At 43.1% G+C, this 26,014-nt stretch overlaps 2 protein-coding genes across 5 annotated transcripts; one reads left to right on the top strand and one right to left on the bottom strand.

Annotated features, from left to right (window-relative positions):
- Window positions 1-1,685: 1,685 nt before the first annotated feature.
- Window positions 1,686-5,079, bottom strand: LOC136503570 (2-oxoglutarate-dependent dioxygenase 11-like). Its single transcript, XM_066498602.1, has 4 exons — window positions 4,816-5,079; window positions 4,260-4,507; window positions 3,758-4,079; window positions 1,686-2,250 (listed from the first exon to the last, which is right to left on the bottom strand). The coding sequence occupies exons 1-4, from the start codon at window positions 5,077-5,079 to the stop codon at window positions 2,011-2,013; spliced, it is 1,074 nt and encodes a 357-aa protein (XP_066354699.1). The 3' UTR covers window positions 1,686-2,010.
- A 2,652-nt stretch (window positions 5,080-7,731) lies between these two features.
- On the top strand, window positions 7,732-12,835 carry LOC136504428 (cysteine-rich receptor-like protein kinase 8). 4 transcript variants are annotated; one of them, XM_066499357.1, is made up of 10 exons: window positions 7,732-7,812; window positions 7,989-8,179; window positions 8,642-8,736; window positions 8,837-9,144; window positions 9,229-9,478; window positions 9,653-9,875; window positions 9,983-10,103; window positions 10,729-10,938; window positions 11,323-11,390; window positions 11,773-12,835. In XM_066499357.1, exons 4-10 carry the CDS (start codon window positions 8,983-8,985, stop codon window positions 12,545-12,547), a joined length of 1,809 nt encoding a protein of 602 aa, XP_066355454.1. In that variant the 5' UTR covers window positions 7,732-7,812; window positions 7,989-8,179; window positions 8,642-8,736; window positions 8,837-8,982; the 3' UTR covers window positions 12,548-12,835. The 4 variants fall into 4 exon arrangements, with proteins under 4 accessions (XP_066355454.1, XP_066355455.1, XP_066355457.1 ...); XM_066499358.1 differs by lacking the exon at window positions 7,732-7,812 and having other exon boundaries at window positions 7,853-8,041; window positions 8,122-8,179; XM_066499360.1 differs by lacking the exon at window positions 7,732-7,812 and having other exon boundaries at window positions 7,853-8,041; window positions 8,122-8,179; window positions 8,638-8,736.
- The last annotated feature ends 13,179 nt before the right edge of the window (window positions 12,836-26,014 follow it).

Below are 26,014 nucleotides of genomic sequence, written 5' to 3'. Positions count from 1 at the left end.
ATAGGGTTCTGCTGCTGCACTGCAGCCCGCGAGGATCCATTTGCCTGAATCTGAATGGCGACCCAACTGGCGACGCCATGGGCAACAAGAGAGCGGCAAGCTAGCAGCGGCGGTGTTAAGGATGGATGGCGAGCAGAAAAATGGGGCGCAATGCTTATATCTAAGTAGAAGGTTAATATATAGCTCGGTTAACAATTTACCTTGTATCCAACTAATTACTAGCTCATTACTCCCTTGCTTCTAAATTATACTGTAAGTCGTTAGCCGAGTGCCCGTCAGCTTATTCGCTTGGTCGTATTTGGCTTATAAGCCATGATTTATCAGCCAACGAACAGTATTTTTCTCTCACACTAAATCAGCCAACAGTACTTTCAGCCATGGCTTATAAGCCAAATCAGCCCAAACAGGCGCTAGTCGCTCCGTCACATGCTCGGCTGACCGCGACCCTGGCAATAATCTCGGTGACGGCCGGTGACGCCGTGACGGACAAGTACAGGAGGCTGCGGGTTACCCAGGTGCCAGGCCTGCGACTGTACCTGCAGATTGCTGAATGAAGGTGCTGCAGTATTGTAGTCTGACGACCAACACGAAGAAGGCAAGTAGCCGACAGTGGTATAGGTATTATTTTCTTGTTCAATTTTAGTCAATTAATCTTCCTACTAATCATTGAATAATAGAACCAATTAATCTTCCTTATTAGTGAATACCAGAATAGTCCTATATTTTCCTTCTAATTTAATTAGGTGTTGGAATTTATAAGATTACCAAAGAAATATCTGTCATGGGACAGAGAAAAGAAAACAAAGGAAACTAGAAGACCAACTTATATTCTGTTTTTTTGATAAAAACACTCAAAAGAGTGTTTCACATGTCAAAGATCAAAATGGTCGTCTTCTTCTTTCAGGACGTCCACTGCGTGCCGGAGCTTGAAAATAGCACGGCAAAGGCAGCAAAGAAAAGTGTCCACCTGCAAACACCCTCGCCAAACATGGTTTTGAAGACCGCAAAATTCCACCCGCTTGCAGTACAACAGACCAAAAGAATGAGGTCAAGATCGCCGCATCGAAAGCCAACCAACTGTTTTTTTTCTGATGAGCACACCAACTGCCAAGATCTGAAGAAGATCAATAGATCTGACAGAACAGACTCTCACTGGTCCTTCGCTGATGCCAAATCAAATGTCGTCGAGGTAGAGAGAGACCGGAGAGACCTTATTCCAAAGTACCAACGTTGCCGCTACCTCGGCGATGACACCAGAACCAAACCCTAGATCAACAAACCTAACCTAATCTAAAGCTACGAAGGTAAAAGAGATCGGATCCCTGCTCCTCTGTCCACTGGAGAGATCGCCGATAAGGAGAGAGAGGAGGGGGACCAAGCAGTTTCTGAGAGAGGGCGATTGCGGCGCTGTTTTTCTTTTTTTTTTATTCAACGTGACCAACTTATAGTCTTCATGATAAACAAATGCAGAAATATCTTTTCATGAGAAACAAATGGATGTTGACGGAGTTCTATTCTTCCGTTTTATGTAATGATGATATTTTTTTCATTTAATTCTTCTTTTTTGTCCTGATATTGTTTGTCGAGTATCGACCATTATTAACAATATTAAATTAAGACTATGGGTTGTGGCATTAGACTTATTTCTCTTTTTGAAAGGTAAAATTACACATACATACATACACACACACGTGGAAACACTACACAAATTTATACTATACATAGACGTAAGGGCTCATTGCGATGAATTCGCTGTAGAGCCCTCGGAAACACGTAGGACCAACGCTGCGAACATGCTCGACCTTCAACTGTCTAAGACTTTTCTATATTATTACTTCAAAGTTCAAGCATAACTTCAAAACAAAAGTGCAAACATATCAACTGATTCTTTGGCTGTTTACTACGCTGGAGCTTCATGTTTTATTGAATGGGGGGAAAAGGAGGCTGACGATGTGGTGGCATTATGTGTCTGTTTTCTCCATAATATAGGTCTTAAAACGTTAGTTCGTGCTAGAAAAGCTTCACATAATCCAAGGCTCGCTTTCCATCAAGTTTGTTTGACATGTAATGCGCAAAATAATCCTCCACTTTCACTGTCTTGTACAACACCTTTTCTGTTGTAGAGCCCATAACCGGTGAAACCACCCCATCGAACTTTGGATTGTGGAATGCAGATACCGATAATCGTTCATTACAAGCATTAATGATGACCCTATGCTCAATACTCTTGAACTTTCCGTTCGTCATAATCTGCAAGTGATAATAAACTCGGAATGAGGAAATATGAGATGCACAAGAATTTATCATGTATTACATAGCTTAGGTTGTGTTTGGTTCTAGGATAAGAGGGATGGAATGGATCCACTCCATTTTTTAGGATAGGATGGTTCCATCTCGGTGTTTGGTTGGGAGGGTGGGGATGTCCTTGTTGCTCCGCGTTTGGTTGGAGGGATGGAGAGGAAGGGGACAACATCATGTTTGTGCGCCGTTAGACAACTGTTTGGTGGGGCCCACCCATCATCCTCTCATTGCTTCTTCTTCTTCCTTCAGCACGTCTTTGATCCGCACGCGCCATGCGGCTTCCCTCGCCAGGACACCTGCGGCGCTGTCGGGGCTGCCCGCGCCGTCGCTGGGGCCGAGCTCACCCATGGCCAGGGCCACCAGGGCCGAGCTCGCCCGCCCCTGCCTCGTCCGGCCCCACCCCGAGCGCCCCGACCGACTCCACCCCGAGAGGGCGCTGCTGGAGCTCCGCCCGGATCTGCCGCAACATGGAGGTGTGGAGCTTCGCCTCGAGCGAGCGCTTATGGAGCTCCGACCGAATCTGCCGCCTCCACATGGGGGTGCTGCTGGAGCTCCGCCCTATTCCGCGCCACCTCTGCCCCGACCGACCCGACCTGACGCCGATCCAACCGACCCCGCCCCGAGCGCCGCACTGACCAACCCCACCCCGACCGCGCACGAAGAAGAAGAGGCCGGAGCCGCGATAGCAAACGGAGACAGACGACGTCCGCAAGGGACGAGTTGGTAACTGGATTTTTGTGGCATAGAGCGAGCCCCGAATCTAGAGGAATATTCCTCTCTGGGGACGATCCCATCCCTGGACCTTGTTTAGATCACCTCCAAATTCCAAGTTTTTTCACTCTCTCTCCATCACATCAATTTTTAGCCGCTTGGATGGAGCATTAAATGTAGGTAAAAAAATAACTAATTGCACAGTTTAGTTGGAAATCACGAGATGAATCTTTTGAGCTTAGTTGGTCCACGATTGAACAATATTTACCAAATAAGACGAAAGTGCTACTATTCATCGGGTTGAAATTTTTTGCAATCTAAACATGGCCCTGATGTCTCCCAACCAAACACCGGGACAAAGTGGGATATCCCACTTCGTCCAGTCCCGCCTCTAAACCAAACACTACCTTCACAGGTACATCAGCTTAGATTCTTGGGTGTGTATTGGATGATAACCAAACATCGCCAAACTTCCTAACTACACTCTAACTAAAATGTTGGCTAACAATTTGTCCGTGACACTATAGATGATATTTAATTTAGCAAAGAAGTGAGTCAATTACCGGTGGACCAAGAATGTGGCAAACTTATATGTTAATGCTAAATCAGGCCAACACACTGGCAAGGGCTAGATCGTCGAGGCAGCACACGTCTTGGATACAGCGAAGGTAGCTAGGTCAAAATGGCGATGCCGACCAGCAGAAAACTGTACATGAGTAAGTTGGTTCTCCCGGGATATTCGTACCTCAAGGAGATCGCCAACATTCACCAGTAATGCTTCAGGGTGTGGTTTCACCGGGATCCATGCATCGTGCCTTCTTATTTGGAGGCCTTGGACTGAATTAACTTGTGAAAGGATGGTAAAAAAAGATCCATCTGAATGTGGCGAGAATCCCAAAACCTTTTCGGGCATCGACGTGCACGGAGGGTAGTAATTCATCCTTAGAACTTGCACGGCATATTTGTCACTCATCAGTTCAGGATCGATATTTAGAATTCTTCCTATGGCTGTTGCAATGGAATGAGCAACTTTCTTCAATTCAAAAGAGTAATCATCAACGGATTTCCTGACATCGACAAAGGAATAAGATATGTTGTATAAGTCACTATGTAGAGAATTGATTTCAGCATGTAGTATTTCACAAAGTAATGCCAAAGCCCCTTGGACTTTTCTATGACCTCATCATAAAATTAATAAACGTCTATATCGCTATATATGTGTGCCCATATATGTCTTACGTACTAACCTGAAAGTAAGAGGTTGAGTAGGCCAATGTTTCATGTCACGAGCTGCAGGAGGCTGAGTAATGATGCCAAGCATGTCTGACCAGTCAAGCTTCTGATCATTGGAAACAACATATGCTTGACCATATCCTTGAAGGTCTCCTGGGGTTTGTGCGTAACAATTCTTCACATGTAGCGGAAGCTGAAAGAACTCCTGAATATCGCGCTTTATGTTTGCCATAACCTCTTCTGGAACTCCATGACTCAAAACCTGTGAATTAATTAATATTTGCAAATAGTTCAACATTCATGATTCAATAGGATTGGAATTCCCTTGGGAGAAAATGGTGGAATGGTATTGCAGTGAACTGCTATTCACCATTATATTTTCGATGACGAGTCTACACCGTACCTACTCATTCTCCCCATTCCAAACTGTAAGTCGTTTTGGATTTCTAGATACATACCTTTTATTTGTTATGCATCTAGGTATCCACTACGTCTAAATATATAATAAAAGTTATGTATCAAGATTCTAGAAAACCTAAAACAACGTATAATTTGGAAAGGAGATAGTACCTGAAAGAAACCCCACTCCTCGCAAGCAGATCTGAGCTTGGCTGCCTCCTCTTCCCAGGACTGTGGGTTGAGGAGTCTTCCAAGGTCTACCACCGGAAGCTCACCGGAGTGCTCGTAAAGGACTGCGTCCTTGTCGATGTCCGGCCTGATGTACCGCTCCAGTGCCTCAGCCGTTAGGTCGCCGGCGTCGCAAGCCGCGAGATCCTGCACGTTCCTGACGGGGATCGTAGTACCCACCTGTGCTATTCTGCTCTCACTGGCCATCACTAAACTCTATCCAACGCTAAAGCTTATTGCTTGTTTTGTTCAGGCTGTCAGGGTGAGCACGCCACTGCTAAGACAATAAGACTTATAAGAGCAAGGCTAATAATACAGCCGGCTTGCTGGATGTAAGGTTTCTTATAGCCTTCTCTCAGCCCACTCATACAGTAGATAGCTTTTTACAGTTAATACATGGCCCACTTGTTTCTCTCACATACTTTCTTGGTTCTTGTGCCCAAGCCGACTGTAAGCTTACAGCCCGCTTCTCCTCTCTCTCCTCCCCTCTCTCCTCCACCTCAGCATTTAGTCGGCTTACAGCCTGCTATTATACTTGCTCTAAGGTTGTACTGTATATATATTATATATATTTAGTAAGTACTCTACAAGTATTCGTCCTCCATTGTAAGTATCACGTAGCCAATCAGATGCATTCTTATCCCTTTCGTGAATGTTCCAAAGGTGCTCTGATCTAAGTATGTGTTTGGACTCTGGACCACCGATCGATGCTGCTAAAAGAATATATGGCCGGCGGCTAAGAGTTGGATTATATAAATAAGTAAAAAAATCAATTAATTCCTAGTGGTGCACTAACCCATATACTCGATTGATTAGTATAATATTAGAACTCGATTATTCAGGGGCGGTACTGCCTGCCTGAGGTTGAGGGTTCGTACTTGTTTGAAAATAGAGCCAAAGGTGGGCGCATATATAAATGAAAAAACAATGTAACATCATGTAATTGGTCCCTGGGTTCAACCTCAACATATCCAAGAGCACAAAAACATCGTATTCCTTGGAAAAGCTTGTTTTCTTGTAGGAGTTGTACTTGATATGATTTAAATGTTGAGTTAATTCATCAGAAGATGCATTGTCATGCTCAGTTAGCACAAACATTACGTTTATCAAAACTCACTGGAGTCTGCTTGCACCATATAAATCGAAGCATCGTTGGCTATGGCCTCGTTCGTTTCGCTGAAAAAACAAGACAAAACACTATTTCGGCTGATTTGTTGTGAGAGAAAAACACTGTTTCGATCGAAAAAACAAACTGAAAAATACGAATTATAAGACAAGCGAACAGGGTATGCACGTAAAAAGCTCATCTATGCGCCGACATATGCTGCCACAGTAAAAGCTATGCACGTAGAAAAGCTAGAACGACATATAATCTGGAAGGTCGGAGTAGTGGGCAAATACCCAACTAATCCGGGGTAAAATCATCAACCGACAACGAAAAGACCAAAATACCCTGCTAATAGTGCCAAAATATAGCACATGTAGAGATCCAACAATTCTAAGGGCACAACTGACTTTTAACATGATTCTACATATCTATATATTGTATTGTACATACTCGACCAATTTTTTTACGCAACCGAGGCACTCTATTTTAGTGCTATTCGTTTGTTAGTCATCATGTCTCGAGGCACTTTTGTCACAAATCAGAGAAGCTTCGTGGAAGTCCAAGCCTACTGAGGAAGAAAAAGAAAATATAGTGATTATCAAGGGGGATTTTCTGTCTCCCTTAAGAGCAATGTAAACATGCCTTCACACTAAATCCTTTTAATTATTTGCATGTGACTTCTGAGAAATCTTTTAATTGCTGTAATAGTATATCTATTCAAATTGTTTAATGATTTAATTAAAGAAAGAAAAAGAAGAAATGTTTCCCGAGTGAAGAACGAATCTGTTCAATTTGAACCATTTTTTGTTAGACTAGTTGAGAGTAACGTGGTGATTGAAATGGCTTTCGAACAACAAGTTCATTTAGTAATAAGAGTTAAAAAAAAACTTGCTCACGGAACTACACTGTGGTAGGTGGTAGTCCGCACTGCGCCGCACAAGCAGAATTTGGTCGAGCGGAGAGAAGGGATGCATGATGTCTCGGCATCTCGAAGCTGGGCCGCTCGAGCAGGCCGTGGCGTTACCCTGGAGCTATAATTAGTTTATATTTTTAGTATCTTAACGACCTAACATGTAAAAACTTAAAACTATAAAGTTATAGATCTCGATAAGAGCTACAATATTCATATAAAAAGTATCTTTATTTAACACTAGAAAGATATTATTTTTCTAAGGCAACAAACGTGTGTAAGCGATTATTATGCTACTAAAATTTTATACTATTTTTTAACTTTTTTTTTGTGAGTAAAGAAAGATTTTATTAACTAGACACCATCGTTAACACAATCGGCATTCAGAGGGTCCCAAGCACACAGATGCGTGGCCCAACCAAGCCACAAAATGTTTGCTACATCTAGCTAACTTAGGCATAGCATTTAGCACCTTAACAAGCTCAAATGAGAAAACTCAAAAATAAAAAGTTATAGATCAATTTTTCATATACAAATCATCTTTATCCAACGGCGTATGAAAAAAAATATGATTTTTCTAATATTGAGTCTTGCCACGCCCTGTTGGCGGTACAAAACCTGATAGATCTCGTCGCGCCAACACATGTGTGGCATGGCAGAGTGATTTTGTCACACAAAGGGAGAGTTGCCGCGATAAAAAGAATTAAAATAAAAATAAAAAAATAAGTGAGGCTATTTTAAAATAAAAGGGAAAAAAGGGGAAAAAATTCCCATGGGTTACGCAGTAGGCAAGCTTCTTCCTGTTACCCGCGCCATAGCAAGGTCATCACTTTTTAACAAAAGCTCCAGGGCACAGCAGTTAGCAGGCGGTGAAGCACGCGAAGGTTCCACGGTCTGCGGTGGTTGCGGAACGCTGCAAAAGGTACATTCGTCTACTCTGAACACATCCCAAATCTGACCGGCACACCACTGTTCTCCTCTAGCTGACTCACTCCCTAGTCAAAACACGCTACTCCGTCTAGCTAGCTCTGTCGCCTCCGGCCCTCCGCCACCGCAGGCATTCTGATCCATCCCCTCTGCCACCGCTGCCGCCCGCAGGTCCTCTCCGCGTGCGGCCGCTGTACCCCGCTCTTCATTCGCGGGTAGCCGGAGTAAGCGGATATCCGAGCATCCCTTGCTCCCTTCCTTTGCTGGTTTCAGATGCAATCCGGGGACCTAACACCAATACCAGCGCGCAGGCAACGCCAGAACGAAGCATCGCCTCGACTGCGTAGCTCCGGCTTCTTCAGGTAGTCAATAATTCTCCCTACGTTTCAAATGTTAGCTTCCTTTCGTTTCTTCCCTTTCCTGATTTGTGTACCTACCTTTTTTATATAACACACACACACACACACACACATATATATATATACACACTAATCAGTACTCAGTAGGCTGTCCTGTTCATGTTTGCAGCTTTGGATCATTTGTCAGTCACATAGGAAATAAGAAAAAAATTATATCCATATGAAGAGAATCCCAAAATAAGTCATGTATACATATACTCATCCACATGTTAAACTTGTAAGCTTTAGGAAAAGAAAATTTTGGCCCTGGTATTCAAATTGGCAGTGCCCTTCAATCCCACTTTTTTTACATGATTCAAACTGCAACATTATTTACTAAATTGGCTTTGCACTGGTAAAATACTTCGTGATTTTCAAAATTTTAATGATTTTCTGATTATAAACTTTTTTTTTTGTGCAAGCCAGCCAGGCTATGGTGTCCGGGAGCTGAAAATCTGCACCCACATCCACACGCCTGCTTTTGCTGCATCGGAAGATGCTGTCTTCGCTTCCAACATGATGTAGGTCATCTGACCTTTTATCAAAACATTGTTGTTTCCACACGATGCCACCTAGGTCATCAGAAGCCTGCTAATTTTTAACCGTGTTTTCTGAATAAAGCTCACCTTGTGTTTGGCACCAAATTTGCCTCGGATGTTGGAGAGACACCACTCAAACACATGCCACAGTAAGCCTGCCTATATGTTTGCAAAATTGTTCATAGCAAAGTTTGTATAAAAAAGATACAGAGGCACATCTTAGTGCAAATGGATCACCAAATCAGAGTTCGCCGAAGTGATCTGGAAAGCATGTTATTAGATGAAAGTATACAGCCCAGGGACCTTCCATTACCACTTTTAGAAGACATCACAGGAGGCTTCTCCTGTGATCAAGAAATTGGCAGAGGTGGGTTCGCGGTGGTTTATAAGGTACTATATATGACTAGCCATTATCTGAGTTTTGATGAAAAACTATTCTAGACAATGCTGACACTACAGGTCCTTCACATGCAGGGAACGCTTACGAATGGCGCAGTTGCTGTAAAGAAGTTGATCAACACACATATTCATGAGACTAAGTTCCAGCAAGAGGTTGGTTGTCTCATGAAGGCGAAGCACAAAAATGTTGTGCGGTTTCTGGGGTACTGTGCTGATACACAAGGTAAAATGGCTAACTACAACGGGAAATTTGTCATGGCAGATGTACAACAAAGATTGCTATGCTTTGAATATCTACCAAGGAGTCTTGATGTTTACATTACAGGTACGGTCATGTGGAACCCAACATTTCTTTGCATATTTTCCCATAATCAGAGATCATTTCATTTGAATATTCCACAGAAAAAAATGAAATTGTATGCATCTCATCTTTTTTATTATCACTCAAGATATTAAAGAATTGAAGTATCTCACTAAACTCTGTTTCCTCACTTTATAGATGCATCTAATCGGCTTGAATGGACAAAGTTATACCAAATAATCAAGGGTATCTGCGAGGGTTTGCATTACCTTCATGAGAACAAAATTGTACATCTAGATATCAAACCTTCCAATATACTGCTAGATGATAATATAGTACCAAAAATTGCTGATTTTGGTCTCTCAAGGTGCTTTGATGAAAACCAGAGTCGGGCTGTTACTTCAAAATTGATTGGATCGATGTAAGTTTATTAAGCCACTTGATGGAACTTTTTCTTGGTTATAGGTACGAAGAATACTCTGGTGGTTCCTCCCATTCATTGACCAGATTGTACAAATTTTAATGCAGGGGATATATGGCACCAGAATTCTATAGTGGGGAAATCACATTCAAGTCAGACATATATAGCCTTGGTGTTATAATCACAGAAATACTGACAGGAAAAAAGGGGTATGCCGAAATTGATAATGTAAGAAAAGCTATTTGGCTGTCCCTAGATAAGCATTACAATTTAAACAAGGGGAGTTTTGCACCTTTGCCATTAGTCCAACTCCTAACTTACATTGTACCATGACTTGACTACACATTGTACCCTGTTCCATTAATTAATTTGTACGCTTATCACTTCTGTCAATTATCCAGCAATATACATTACCAACTCTAACCCTAAGATAATGAGCACAAGTGACAGAATCCTATAGTGGAGGTCAGTTTAGTGGCAAATGTGTACTCCTAGAGAAAAATTTGAGAACATATTCATATATATATTTGGGCATGCCATGCATACTCGTATTTTTTTTCTAATAGTGTGTACTTCAGTTCCGAGAAAACTGTTTTGATACTCACAAATTAAGTACTGGTTAGCCCTCCATCTTTTTTTTTTGTGCATAACACAAAAATAGATATTTTTTTAAAAACTACATTTTTAGAGTGTTCTGACATTCAGGTCTCATGATGTTTGCAAAATAATTTAAAGTATCAATTAATTCTTTAAAATTTGTTTTCGAAAGGTATTTATGTCAACTCTTTTACTATATACATCGTTTCCCTATCAAAAAAAAAAACTTTCTGTAACACAAAACTCATGGCTATAGGTACTTGAAAGTTGGAGGAACATGGTGGGGATATCACAAGGAAACAAAGAGTTGGAACAAATAAGAGTATGCGCTGAGATTGGATTAGAGTGCATCGACAGTAATCCTAGGAGAAGGCCAACTACAGAGCATATACTTGACCAACTTTATCAAATGGAAAGTACGAACCTGTCCACAGAAACTAGTGAGAATAGTACATCAGTAATGACTGTAAGTATTTTATATTTCACCTCTTTGAGTAAATTGATATTAGATTGTAGTTTCTGCATTATTACACCTTAGGTCCTAATAAATCACATTATAGTTTTTGCAAATTTATTTATTCGAGTAATGAACTCTCTTGCCCTCTTTTACACAATATGTTCCCACACAGGGTTTTGCCTTTTTGCAACAAAACATTAGAGAACATAGGGAATAATGGTCCAAAGTTATGTCTCGTTTTCATATTAATTGGTAAACACACAGTAGTTTCTTTCTCATATTCAGGCGAAGGTGCTATCATGACCTTAGGATGATTGGACATTATGTTGTGCTTTACATTTTGCTATAGGAGTTTGTATATTCTCCTTTAATATATTTCTTTATTCTATTCAGCAACCAGAGTGTTACATCAGTGAAGGGTGTCACCCATCTGCTTCCAGAGCCAAAAAGCCCAATGATGAGTAAGTTGAAATGCATGATGTGAAAATGTACTATAGTAATCATCCCAGCAAGAACAAGAACATGTTGGTTACTTAGCTGGTGCATATATGTATTAAGTTTGATCATCCATAAGCCTTACACTATTTTTACTGCATTATGATATCTTCAGTTTAAATTTGTAAGGGGATGTGGCAAACCCAATATTAAATTTGCTAGAGTTACATTATGTCCTTCGCCAACCCTCTTTATACAATAAAACCATCAGAGTGAATTTTCTAAAATTTTGTTAGACATAACTGTTTTTCAATTCTGTCAACATATTAGATATGTTAACTTCTCTTTGGAATCAACAAGGTACATATATAATCCTTGCTAAGATTAGCATTTATCTACCATTTTCAGGCCATCAGTTAAGCAGAAAAGGGATTCTAAACGTCAACAGGAATCTGTCAATAATAACCAATGCAGTGGCTATTACACATGGCAAGAAATAAAAACAGAAAAAGGAGACAATTATTTCAATGCCAGTTTCCACGATGACCAAACGAGCAAAAATTTGGAATATTTTGTGGTAGTAGATTTTAAGGCGACCTGTGAGAAGGGCAAGCAGATCAACCCACAAGAGATCATCGAGTTCTCATCAGTGCTCGTTGACGGCTCCACTGGCCAGCTAGAGTCCACATTCCACACCTATGTACGACCAATGCAGCACCCCAAACTGACGGACTTCTGCAGGGACCTCAACGGCATCCGGCAAAAAGATGTTGACGCTGGCGTGGAGCTAGCTGTGGTGCTTCGGATGCATGGCGAATGGCTGCAGAAGATGGGGACGAAGAAATGCTCTGGCTTTCGCTTTGTCGTGGTGACGTGGGGGAACTGGGACTGCCGGAGCATGCTGGAGTCAGAGTGCCGGTTCAAGGGGATTGACAGGCCTCCATACTTCGACCGGTGGATCAACCTTAGGATCCCCTACATGGCGGCATTGGGCGGCAGCAAGCTGGGAGCCGATTTGGCAGATGCAATGAGGATTGCAGGGTTGGAGTGGGAGGGTCGTCCGCGTGGTGCGTCTGATGACGCGTGCAACACGGCACGGCTGCTTGGGGAGCTGTTGCGGCGGGGCGTCCAGCTTGGCATCACAAGCTCTCTGGCGCCGACGCCGACACCACAGCTGCTGTAATTCCAGGGACAGTGTGGCCTCGTTGCCATTGGGAGCAATGTGCATGGTATGATACCTCTCATGTGGCCAAGTTGTTACTTGTTAGCGTGAAATAATCATGTTGGAGTTCATGTCAGAATAAGAGTCTCGGAGCCAATCATGGAACATGTATTCTCTTTCCTGAAGCCAACTTCCAGTCTTGCAGAGGTTTGATATATAGAACATGTGTGTACATTATATTGTTTAGTCACGACTGACGAGTAGTCAGTCAATCAGTAATTTGAGAAATATACTCCTATATATATACTATGTGGCGCATGATGTCTCATGCACGTTCTGACAATACGCCAGCAACAAGCAAGAAAATGTTGCGGCAGACCATTTCCTTCTGGTCCAGCCCTGCGGCACATTGCAAACGACTTTATTTTGTGAATGCGTCACGGATGTGTGTCAACCACGACACAAAAGCACATAACTGTCGCGGATGTGCTTGATTTGTTTTGCACCAGTTTAAGGGGCAAAACTGCATTTACTTGGATAATGGACATGTAGCCTGTTCGTTTCGGCTGGATTGGCTTATAAGACATGGCTGAAAGTACTGCTGGCTGGTTTGGTGTGAGAGAAAAATATTATTCAAGCCATAAATTATAAGCCAGATACGAGTAATCCAGCCGAAACGAACAGGCTGATGATGCACTGACTCTGACTGTAAGCTCAGCCTTTCAAGCGCCTTCTCCTTGAGGTCTTGTTTGGATGCGTATGTATTTATCTCAATCTACGTGTGTTGAAGTAGATTAGAGTGAAATTAAAACTAAGTTCCATTCCAATCCACTACAACACATATGAATTCCAAACAAGGCCAAACCTGTAATTTCCCTTCCCCATGGTTCAGAAATTACAGCACCTCAGTCCTCTACTCCTCTTGTACCAAATGTAGCAACAAGAAATCGGATTCAAGCGCCTTCCGAGAATTTCTGAACCTGTGGTTTTCTACCACATGCAGTCCTCGAGTTATTTTTTTATAGTCACAAGGGCAAAAATGGATAATTTTAAAGTATGTGTAGAGTACTTTGAGGTAATTTGGGTTAGTTAGTAAAAAAAAGATATATACTTAGAGTTTACTTTAAGCTATTATCATAGTTGCAAAGGAGGATATTTTTGAAAAATATAATGGCCCTGTTCACTTGTCTTATAATCCGTATTTTTCAGCTTGTTTTTTCAGCCGGAACAGTATTTTTCTCTTACAACAAATTAGCCGGAACAGTGTTTCGGCTTGTTTTTTCAGCGAAGCGAACGGGGCCAATGTATTCAGTGGCTATTGTTGTTAATGGTTATTTGGATCCACCACTTGATCTTTTTCTATAAAGGAAGTTGTTATGAATTTCAAGGTAACTACATAAAGATAATACAATCACCTTGAAAGCACTCTCGACCATTCCATATCAAGATATGCACACAGCAAATTGGAAGAGTAAGGGTACATTAGTCTAATAATTATCACTCCAAAGACTAGCTAGAATGCCACCGATTTGCTTGAGAAAACAAAAACTGATCACTTGCACCACCGCGACGCCTCACTGCCAACTCCCAAGACACTGAAGACACTAGCTTTCTGTAGGATAGCCACATACGAAGCCAATTGATGACTGAAGATGACTTACAAAGGAAGAAGATGAAATTTTGTTTTAAAATACTAAGTCATTCCTGTAAAGACAAAGCGACTAGCGGAATAACAGAAATTGTGACACACTACGTACTGAACTTATTGAGAAAGACCCCAAGGCACATTTGACTTATAGCCCTACAAACACGAGCAGACAGCAATTGAAAAATAGATGCTTAATTGTCTCACCAATGTGAAGAACCGTTTCCCTTTTGCCAAATTATATATTTTTTTCTAGTACTATTGCCAAATTATCTTTAGTCAACACTACTCCAATATATATAAATAAATACCATAAAAGGATTTTTTTTCAAGACATGACCAAAAGGGTGAGAGCCCCATCTGAATGAATTTTTCATCGATGCCAGCAAGCCGGTGGATGGAGGGTGCCGGAGCACCTACGAGCGTCAAAAGAAAAGACCCAATGTCATTGAGATAAAAGGATCTTGGTTTTGAAGGGAACGCATGGCAGTGAGACATCGATGGGAAAATTCTCACATATAAACCAGAATATGTAGATTAGTGGCGAGAAATACCTCCTTTTTATTAGATACACAAGTTGTTGACTCGGTGCTTTTGTTTTCTTCTTTATTTCTCTAGAAGTCGAACTTCTGCAGGATGCTTGGACATACCATGTCCACTGCACTAGTACAACGCATTTTTCTCAAAATATCCATGGTCGTTTTTGTATATTTGGCTGTAGCTTATCGTACACAATCGTAAATTTCCAGCTGGAATAATATTTTTTTCTCACACAAACCAACCAGCAGTACTTCTTTACGAACCAGCAACGATACGAAAAACTTCACAGTTTTTTAGAGAGTGAGTCTCCATGGCCACTGACATTTCTGTCGACGCCACGTGGCTCTGTCTATGAGGTCTACAGTACACATCCACTGGCTCGTGCCTAGTGCTACGGCGGTGTCCACCCTGACATTGCGTTTGCTGGACCTGCTGGCCGTGAGATCTGAGTTGCACGTTTATATGTCTTGTGGCTTTAGGCCTGGTTTAAATTTTAAATTCAAGTGTAAAATTTGGGGTGTCCTGTCACATGGAGGTGTTACATGGGGTGTTCGCATACTAATTAAAAAGCAAATTACAGAATCCATCGGTAATCCGCGAGACGAATTTATTAAGCCTAATTAATTCGTCATTAGCACCACATTTTCAAATCATTAACTAATTAGGCTTAAAAGATTCGTCTCGTAAATTAGTCGCAAACTGTGTAATTAGTTTTTTAGTCTATATTTAATATTTTATGTATGTGTCTAAATATTTGATGGGATAGAAAGTAAACTTTAAAGGAGAAACTAAACAAGGTCTTGTTTTGTAGGATATAATTAAATCACACATCCTTTCTCACAATTTTATGGCCATTCTCACTGTGAACAGGGAGGCACAGGAGAGCGCGTGAACACTGGAAACTCTGTCGATGCCATATGATGACCATACGTCCGGCAGTTGACGCGCGTTGACGCAGTGGATGATGATGTATTGGTGTGCCTGCTTGCTTGCCATGTGCATTATTTGCTCATTGGCTCTACTCCCTAAAAAAAATAGGTTCAAAGCTACAATTATGTTTTTTTTTGGACGAAGGGAGTACACGTTTTTTTTTGTTTAGAAGCTGATATATTATTAGTGATATTTATAGTTGGTATAGCTTCTTGTCAGGGACGGAGCTAGGATCCATATACAGAGGGGCCAATCTGCCGAGGCATAGGATGACAAAAATATATAAAAGTTTATAAAGGTCCTCATTATCGGCATAAAAAGACTAGCAATTGTTTTTACCTCTTCGTCTGGGGCAAATGCTAAATGTCTAAATAGATGAGATAATATTACATTTATTTAATCTAGCTAGCAACTTAGTGACATTTGGCTTTAAGAGATGATTCACCGATTTGAGAATGGAGAAAAAAATAAACTAGTACTACTGTGACGCGTGCTGCAGTACCTCGCCGCTTTAGCGTCTCTTCGAGGTTCTAGCTTGGCAGCTTGAAGTTTTCTTCAACAATACTTTTTAGCGAACGAATAGTATTTTTCTTTCACAGCAAATTAGCATAAGCCAAATTATGGTACTCGTGCAGCAACTCTGCTGAGAGTGTTGCATAAGGTGCTGTGACAGGCAACAACACTCACGGACGGAGAGCCGAAGAAAACGATCGCAATCTGCACAGCCAGGCTTAGCATGACTGTTTAGGGTGATTAAGTAGGACATCTAACCAGCCCCCCCCCCCCCCCCCCCCCCCACCCACCCCCCCTTCTTGTGGCTATGGCTCCTCTATGCAACTGTAGCAGCATTGTTTATATGAGCTACTTTTCTCTCCCATTGTGAAATGAACTAGAGTTCATAGAAGCCACAATTTATTGCTTCTGCGGTATTATAGCAAGGAGCAAGAATTAAAGGAGTCCAACTAAACATGATCTTAGTAGAATGATTTTGAAAGCTCTCACACATTTCCGATTACTTTAGATATTATCATGACTGCAAGGGAGGGTATCTTTTTGAACAATATAATGTGGTGCTGTTTAGTTGCACTTCATTTTGCAAAATTTTTCAAGATTTCCCGTCATATCGAATCTTTGGACGCATGCATGAAGCATTAAATATAAATAAAAAATAAAACTAATTACACAGTTTAGACGAAATTCACGAGACGAATCTTTTAAGCATAATTAGACTATGATTGGACACTAATTGCCAAATAACAACGAAAGTGCTACAGTACCGTTTCCCAAAAAATTTCGCGGACTAAACAAGGCCGGTGTTCGGTGGCTATTGTTGCTAATGATTAATAGGGTATACCACTTGATCTTTTCCAATGATGGAAGTTTTTATTAGTTTCAAGATAATATAATCATCTTGAAAGCACTCTTGACCTTTCCATATATATGCAAACGGCCAGATGAAAGAACAATAGTAGATACTCTAATCTAATAGTTATCACTCCGATCCGAAGACTAGTAGATATATACTCTAATCCTACAAAAGTTAGGAGACATAAATGTGCAGATCAGATCATGGCCGTGTACATCCTGATATGGAAATGTTAAGTGAGCACTAGAATTCAACCCTGTTTACTTTTGGAAAAATGAAATTTGTTCAATTTTTAAACCTTGTCTTCTTTAAAAACATGTCGTGCAAAGCTTTAATTCGGAAAAGTTTAGTCTAAGATTTTGAAATAGAAGTAAGAGTAAGGGTGTGTAGAAGGTTTTGGTGTAATTAGACATGCAACACAAAATTACACAAACATTTTAAATAGTTCAAATTTTTGCATTACATAAAAACTAGAAATGTTACGTACCTTCTTCTCTGACTCCGGCGGATGTCAGGGTTAAGATGGCCGATTTGTACATGGGCCTACCATGGTTGGAAGCGTGTGGCAACGCACCGCACGCCAGATATGAATTTGTCATGGTCATGGGCAGATGATGGAATCTTACTCCCCCTTGTCTCTCCCACTTCGTCACCACCAGATCTCGCATCACCGGTGTCTTCATTTTCACCGATCTTTTTTGCACGGTCTTGAGAAAGTGGGCCTACGAGAGTACGCGTCGTCAGTCGTCATTTCAATCAGAGTTTATTAGTCAGTCAATAATATTTTTTTTCTCATAACAAACCAGCATCAGCCGAGTTTATCAGCCTAGAAATTAACTAGCGATCAGGCTCACCGATTGTTGTGTCGATGCCACATGGTGATATGACACCTGACACTATGTGCGCAATAATTCTAAACGCGTACGCTTGGCACCTTTATGTCTCCCAAAATATTTTTACTCACGCATAATATAGAAGTCAATTTCGAAAATTTTAATCAACGTTATAAACACGTACGAAGATGAATAGACCCACCACCAAAACATTTTGTGGTAGAGTTAATGAAACTAACTGATCACGTTCGGTCAAAATAAAACTAACTGATCACGTACATGTTAGTACATTTTTATTTTAAAAGTTGAAAGGTAAGCCTAGTATACTTAATTTTCTTGTGGTGTAACCTACCTACTTCAATTTAAGTCTTCGGCTGGGAACGAGTGATCATATTTTCTTTTAGATTATTTCAAGATATAACGGTAATATATTTTTAGTGGCCAAATATCTTTAGTGACTTCACAGATATTGAGATCCGTAAGTTAAGGTCACGTTTGTTTGAGTTTTTGATCACTTTTAAACTACTAGCTTTTTGACTTTTCAAAAGCCAAACAACCTTCATAAGCCAAAAGCATGCACGCTCACTATAGTAAAGCCTTTGCTTCTGGCTTTGAAAGGTCAAAAGCTCTTAGAAAGCCCAAACAAACATGTTCTAAGTTTTTTCTGATATGCTCATAGGAGGGGATGTGCAAGGCCTATCTGTGTGATTTAGGGAAAAAAAACTCAGTTAATTTAACTAGCCAAAATCGACCGTTATTTTTGAACGAACGAACCGGTTCAACTTCTCGTATGAACGGTCCTCATCATATTTCCGCTATAGCATAATTTCCTTAGAATTTCCCTGACCACTCTGTGCAGAGAGGCAGGCTACTCTGTCGACCCACGCGGTGATCGTCCCGTATGTGCCCCCAACGCACTACCGGAGGCCGCGGCTGTGCCGAGTGTTTTTACACTCAGTAAAGAGCCCCTTGTATTCGGTAAAGGTTTTGCCGAGTGTAGCACTGGGCAAAGTTCGTTCGGCAAATTTTTTCTCGACAAAGGGTCTTTGCCGAGTGCTTTTTATTCGGAAACTCGGCAAAATAAAAAAAAAATTTGCCGAGTGCTTGGGACGGCACTAGGCAAAATATTTTCGGTCGTTGCGGCGCCGGCCGTTAACGGTTATTTTGCCGAGTGCCCGACCCAGCACTCGGCAAAAAAAAAATATTTTTTTAAAAAATTACTTTGCCGAGTGCCCCAGCCCAGGCACTCGGCAAAGTTTTTTTTATTTTTTTTAAAAAGTACTTTGCCGAGTGCCCCTGCCCAGGCACTCGGCAAAGTTTTTTTTATTTTTTTAAAATTATGTTGCCGAGTGCCCCTGCCCAGGCACTCGGCAAAGTTTTTTTTATTTTTTTTAAATAATTTCTTGGCCGAGTGCCCCTGTTTAGGCACTCGGCAAAGAATTTCTGAATTTTTTTTAAAAAAATACGTTGGCGAGTGTCGCGGCAAGGCACTCGGCAAAGACCCCAAGAATTGCAATTTTTTTACATTCCATTGTAACAGACAATATATATATATATATATATATATATATATATATATATATACATCAATCATCACATCTATATCACCAACATGCATTATATATCACAAGCACACGCATATTTAATAAATCCATCGAAAATCCATCACAAATGCACCAAAGTTCAACATCACAAGTTTATTATTACAAGTTCAACATCCCTACTGCGGCGACGGAGACTGCAGGTGTGGCCCCCCGGACTGCGGTGAAGGACCGAACTGCGGCGAAGGGTTGACGCGATCAGCCGCCGGTGACACGGTAGCGGGATTGTTTGAACCCGCCGACGGAGGCTGCACAAAAGAGAAAAGATTGCATATGTTAGACTCAAAATTGAAAATTTCGGCAGCACCTCCCCTGCACGGGGAGGTTTCCAACCTGCAAGAAACAATGGCACGAAGGCCGACAATCACAACGGCACGAAGGCCGACAATCCCAATGGCACGAAGGCCAAAAATCACAACGGCACGAAGGCCGACACGCATTAAACTTTCATACTCACAGGAGTGAAGTGTCGAACCAGAGCTGGAGCTGGCAACTGCACTTGGACACCCGATGCTTGCCCGATGGTTTGAATGATCTGGTACATGTCCGCCATCTGCTTCGTCGTGGCCTTCAGCTCTGTGGTCAGGTGCGCTTGCGTCTCCCTTGTCTCTGCCAGCTCGGCCTACAGTGTTTCAATCACATGTTTCAATATTGCAAATCTGATCAATGTGTGTAACATTCAATGTACGATGAGTGAAACCGGAATTACCTGAAGTTCGTCGACCCGCGACAGTGTTGGAGTAGGCCGTGCATGTATGGGAAGGCTTCTGGCCGTGCTCCGTGCCCTCGCGTCGGAGAGAGAGGGTGCAGAGCTCGAGGAGTCGGCACCGTCTGCAATCCACAACCGTCCGTGCTTCCTGCCTTGCCCCAACCTCACGATCACCTCTGTCTTAAGGGGCTGAGTGCTCAGATTGTGATCTGAGCCACGGAGCGCCCTAACCGCCTCCGTGTAGTCTCTGACCTTAGCGTGGACGCTCGGGTCAGAGTAAGCCTAGGCAGTGGCATCCGGGTTGAAGACGACACCAGATTTCACCGGGCCCATGTGGGACACAGCCCATGCCCCAAACTCTGACACCGGCACGTCCGGGTGTGCCACCTCCTGCGAGAAAGACGGCAAGATGATTAGAAATCAGGCAAAATTGAGTGTTAGAATAGATAAATGACATCTCGTACAAGTGCCCGCTTGAATGCGGGGAGGTTGCGGCTGCCTTGGTGGTGAGTTGGACCGGTCCTCAGTGCCCGCTTCCGCTTGCCTTGCTCGTGCTTTGCGATGTACGCCGAGTCAAGGTACATGTCCATGATCCTCGACCATGCCGATCTATGCGACATGCACCATGAGGCCGGCACCTACACATCATCAAGTGTTTGACATATAAGAAGATCAATTCTGGACCTACTAAATCTCAAAACGAATCAATTTTAAGCAGTACCTGAAGGTACTGCTCCTTGGTCAGCGCCACCTTTCTTGCGCCGGTTTTGTTGAGGGGCTCTTTCTTGATGGACCTGTAGTAGTCGACGTGGGCCTAGAGTCGTGCCTCGTGAATCATGTCGCCGACGTACTTCTTACAGGCTCTATGTGCCGTCTGATCCGCCAGGGTCTCTCGACCTTCTTCGGCCTTGAAGTACCTCTGCATACAAACACGATGTATCCGTTCATTATTTCAATAAAAGACTTAACCAATGGAGGAGATGTATTGAGCTATATTGTGAGACACTTACCCAAAAGTCCGCCAAAACCCGCTCCTGCTTGTTGTCCTGCTCGTCATCCGAGCCGAGCTTGTACCTGTCCCACGACCAGGCCTGCTCCCACCTCCCCTCTTTCAAGTCCACAAGGCCGGGGAAGTGTTTCCTGCACAGACATCCTAGGACGGTAGCGGGGGTGCATGGGGGGTCAAGAGTACCTGACATAACTAGCCAGCCCCTGCATAAGTGATTAAGAAAAATTATCAGTTTCTCTTTTGATTTTCAACATATCATATGAAGTACCAGTGATAACATCTATAGTTACTTACCTTCTTCCCACAGGACGAACTAGTGGGCGTCGATCAGGAAGCAGAACCGGAGGAAGGCTTGTGGGACCTCGCAGGTAGGGAGCCAACTGAGCAGAACTGTCCTCCGTCTACTGAGTCCCCTCGTCCCTCGACGAAGTGTCTATGGTCATGCCCGTGGCCGCCATGTGGTCCTCCGGGGTAGGAGATGGGTCCTCCGGCTGGTCGAGAGCCAGGGGAGGAGGCGGGTCCCTCCTGGGGTGACCCTGGCCCCTCCCCCTCCCCCTCCCCCTCCCGGTGCTGGGGTGACCCGGGCCTACTCTCGCTGCTGGGGCAAAGATGTCCCCTCGCCTCCATCAGGAGGGCATAGCCTCTGGTACACCGAGAGCACCTGCCTCGGTGAACGGTTGCCCACCATCTCTGTTCTGTCACCTACAATGTACAAAGAATGAACAACAAGCGTTAGTACATACATGTCAAATAGTTCAAAATGAATAAACATAACAAAATTTAATAAAAAACATAGTATTACATGGTTTAGGAATAATCTTCATGATTGGGGTCATAGGTCTCATCATCATTGTCAAAATTGTCCAAATGGGCAACACTATCTGAAGGTTCTGTGTCTTCTTCATTGTCTTTGCCTAAATGGAATCACTCAAGCATTTGAATGTCCTTTGGATTTAGCACTACATCTCCAGGGTCCTCGTCATCAACCGTTTCATTGTCTACTTCCATGGCGGTCGTCACACCAGGTAAGACTATCTCAAAGCTCCCTTGTAGCCCATCTGCTTGATAGAACTCTCCATTATATGTGTTTGTGTCGAAGGTGTAATCTTCATCATTTGGAACAGGTAGTTTACCGTGCGAAGATACCTGGTGCACAATAGACCAACCCTTAAGATGGTCTTTGTCTTGGCACGCGTATGACATATGATACACCTGCACGGCCTGTTGAGCCACAATATAGATATCTTTTCCTTTATAGATGGAATCATGTCTAATCTCGACTAGCCCAAGATGAGGGGTTCGTCTCATTCGTCCAGGATCAAACCAGTGGCACTTCAACATGACAGGAGTAAGAGGTACCCGGCCCTCATATTTAAGTTCATAGATCTCCTCAATTATTCCATAGTATTCGACGAGGTACTCGGCCCTCATATTTAAGTTCATAGATCTCCTCAATTATTCTGTAGTATTCGACGCCATTAGTGCCCGGCGTAAAAACTTGGCTGTTGGTGGTTTTTCGACTGGGCCGAGTCTGCTCGTGTCTTGACGTGTGGAAGCGATATCCGTTCACGTCATAACCGGTATATGACTTCACCCTTAACTTGAAGCCATTTGCAACCTGTCTCAACTCGTCACTCATGGACGCATTGGTTTGCGCCTGCAAGCTCAAGCATGATACATCGTTATCCTATTGGAACGTACGAGCTACTAAGGAATATCGACGAACATACGACCTTTTGTTTGAACCAAGAAATGAAATCAGGCCTCTCAGCTCTCGCACCCTCTGAAAAAAGGGTATCATGTTCGTGCGGGGTAGGATCCCTTGATTGATGCCACTCTGAACAAATTCCCTGTACCAAAGAGAATCAATGGGGTTCGATATAGAATAGTGACGTCGTATTGAAACAAGTTCATTGAGAACTTACTTAATGAATGGCGCAACCTCGACAAGGTTGGTGAACACATATAGCGTGATTCTATGCCACTCTTCTGGATCCAATCTCTTGGGGGTCGATCCACTTGCGCTGCCTAGTTGGCATTTGAAAAGGCTGAGGGTCGATTCAACTTCGCCAGCATTGTAATGAGGGGGTGGATTATGCTTGCTAGGAAGGTTCGGCTTGTAGTAGGATGTCGTGAAGTTTGCAACCTCCTCCCGAATGCTTGCCTCTGCAATGGAAGCCTCAATTCTGGCTTTATTTGTACATTTCTTGCGAAGAGTCTTTAGACATCGCTCGATTGGATAGCACCAACGGGCCTGCATGGCCCCCCCAACTGTGCCTCGATCAGGAGGTGCACAATCAGATGCTGCATCAGCAAGAAGAAGCCAGGTGGAAAGATCTTCTCAAGCTCACAGACCAACTCAGGTGCCATAGTTTCCAATTCTGTAATGACGGTCGAAGATAGCTCCTTGGCACAAAGTTGGCGAAAGAAGTAGCTCAACTTTGCCAGCACTAGCCAGACATGCTCAGGGACATAGCCTCGAACCATCGACAAAAGTATCCGCTCAATCCATATGTGGTAGTCATGACTGTTCATCCCGTTGACTCGCAGAGTCTCTAAGTTCACTCCCCTGCTCAGATTCGCTGCATACCCATCAGGGTACATTAAATTCTTGATCCATCGAAGTACTTCCCTCCTTTGATCAATTTTCAAGACATAGGGGGGCCCTAGGCCTTCTCCACTACTTTCCTGTTGCAGGAGGCCGCATCTCTAGGTTTGGCCTATCGCACAACGTCGCCAGGTCCACTCTAGCCTTAGGGTTGTCCTTAGACTTGTCAGTGTCCATGAGCGTTGCCGAAAGTGCCTTGGCGATATTCTTTTCAGTGTGCATGACATCAATGTTATGGGGTAGTAGAAGGTCATCAAAATAGGGGAGCCTCGTCAAGCCGAACTTATGAGTCCACATATGTTGCTCACCATATCCCACGAAACCACCATCTTCGTTGGGCACGAGAGCATCTATCTGAGCACGAACCTCTACCCCAGTCCTCAAGCGCGGTCTAGGGTCCGTCACTTTGACACCTTTCGTAAAGCTCTTGACGTCTTCTCTGAATGGATGGTCAAGAGGGAGGAATTGATGATGTTTGTCGAACAACGAATACTTGCCACCCTTCTTCAACCATATGAACCTCACAGCTTCCTTGCATATTGGGCATGGGAACTTCCCCTGAACACACCAGGTGCACATTAACCCGTACGCCAGGAAGTCGTGCAGGGAGTAGTGGTACTAGACGTGCATTTTGAAGCAAGTCTTCGTAGCTCAGTCGTATGTCCACACCCCTTTGACCCAAGCATCGATCAACTCATCTATCATAGGCTCCATGAAGACACCCATATTACTCCCCGGGTGTTCAGGGATTATCAACGATAGGAACACGGTATGCCATTGAAAGGAGACACCAGGGGAGAGATTCAGGGGGATGACGAACATGGGCCAACATGTGTATGGTGCAGCCATCATACCATATGGATTGAACCCATCTGTTGCCAGCACGACACGTACATTACGAGCCTCCTTTGCTTTGAGAGGATGCCGCGAATTGAAGTACTTCCATGCATCAGCATCGGATGGATGTACCATCTTCTCAGGATTGTACCGTGTGCCGTTTTTGTGCCATGTCATCTGTTTCGTGGATTCCTTAGTCATGAATAGCCGTTGGAGCCTCGACAGGAATAGAAGGTGTCGTAGGACTCTCATGGGGATCTTAAGCTACCTCTTCTAGCCATCGCTTGAGTCTACCTCCATGTACCTGGAGGATTTACACTTTGGGCAGTACTTTACATCTGCGTGTTCTTTCCTAAATAGGACGCACCCCTTCGGACACACATGTATCTTATCATACGGCATCTTAAGTGCAAGAAGGAGCTTCTCTAACTCGTACAAGTTCTTCGACATAATGTGTGTCTTTGATAGCATATCGCTCCACACGACCACCTGAAAGGATCTAGGATGTCGCCTAGAGGGGGGTGAATAGGCATTTCTGAAAAATCAACACCTTTAAAAGCGGAAACGATTAGTAATAGGAGTTTCCACAATGGAAACTCCAAATCAAAGTAATACAACCCCTCACAAGTTAGCCACAAAGTATATAAAAGATACTAGATAAACCTAGGGAGCCAAACAATGGCAACCAAAGAGTTGAATCAAAATGCACTAGTCAGTTAATGTCGGAAGTCCCGACAGTTAGGGTCAGAACTTCCGACGTGTCAGAAGTCCCGACGTTTGGGTCAGAACTTCCGACGTGTCAGAAGTCCTGACAGTTTAGGTCAGAACTTCCAACGCAAACTGTCAGCACTTCCGACCCCTACGGGAAATGAACTACAAGTGCTAAAATGAACTTTGTGATGCCGATGACTTACAAACCCACTTCCTAGTGGTAAGGTAAGGTGTTGGGTCACTCTCTTGACGTTGATAAGCCACCACTCCGTAGATCGAGTCCCAAACCCTAAGAAATAGCTAGAGAGAGGGAAACAACCAAATACAAGTAATTTCGAGCAAATCATAACAACAACAAGCACGCGGGAGACAAGAATTTATCCCAAGGTTCGGCAGCCCCACAAAGGAGCTCCTACGTCCTCGTTGTTGAGGTGACCACTTAGGTCGGAGTCTCTTCCACCTCCTTGCCTCACTCAAGGATACCACAAAGGTCACTTGAGTTTCTTCACTAGAAAATAAGGGTAATACAAACTTTCCAAGGCTCTTCCACAAGATGGAGGCTCTTGGGCGATGCCTCGCCGGCTAGGGGAAAATCCCCAAGAGTAACAAATGCAAATCAAACCGGCTTGACAAAGAAATCAAGTGCTCAAGCTTGCTCAAAGTGTTTTTCTCACTCAATCCACTCTCCTTTCACTCAAA

This window comes from Miscanthus floridulus, chromosome 14 (genome assembly GCF_019320115.1).
Source record: "Miscanthus floridulus cultivar M001 chromosome 14, ASM1932011v1, whole genome shotgun sequence".
In the NCBI taxonomy this organism is placed as follows: Eukaryota; Viridiplantae; Streptophyta; class Magnoliopsida; order Poales; family Poaceae; genus Miscanthus; species Miscanthus floridulus.
The sequence above is the reverse complement of the archived record's forward strand: the minus strand, read 5'-3'. Positions and strand labels throughout refer to the sequence as shown.

Bases quoted from the DNA above. Each gene is read 5' to 3' on its own strand.
- LOC136503570 (XM_066498602.1), bottom strand. From the start codon at position 5,079: ATGGCCAGTGAGAGCAGAATAGCACAGGTGGGTACTACGATCCCCGTC. The intron at 4,508-4,815 runs GTACTATCTCCT...ATTAATTCACAG, and splicing joins AGGAGTGGGGTTTCTTTCAG to GTTTTGAGTCATGGAGTTCC. The intron at 2,251-3,757 runs GTACGAATATCC...TATCACTTGCAG, and splicing joins ATGTTGGCGATCTCCTTGAG to ATTATGACGAACGGAAAGTT.
- LOC136504428 (XM_066499357.1), top strand. From the start codon at position 8,983: ATGGATCACCAAATCAGAGTTCGCCGAAGTGATCTGGAAAGCATGTTA. The intron at 9,876-9,982 runs GTAAGTTTATTA...ATTTTAATGCAG, and splicing joins TCAAAATTGATTGGATCGAT to GGGATATATGGCACCAGAAT. The intron at 11,391-11,772 runs GTAAGTTGAAAT...TACCATTTTCAG, and splicing joins GCCAAAAAGCCCAATGATGA to GCCATCAGTTAAGCAGAAAA.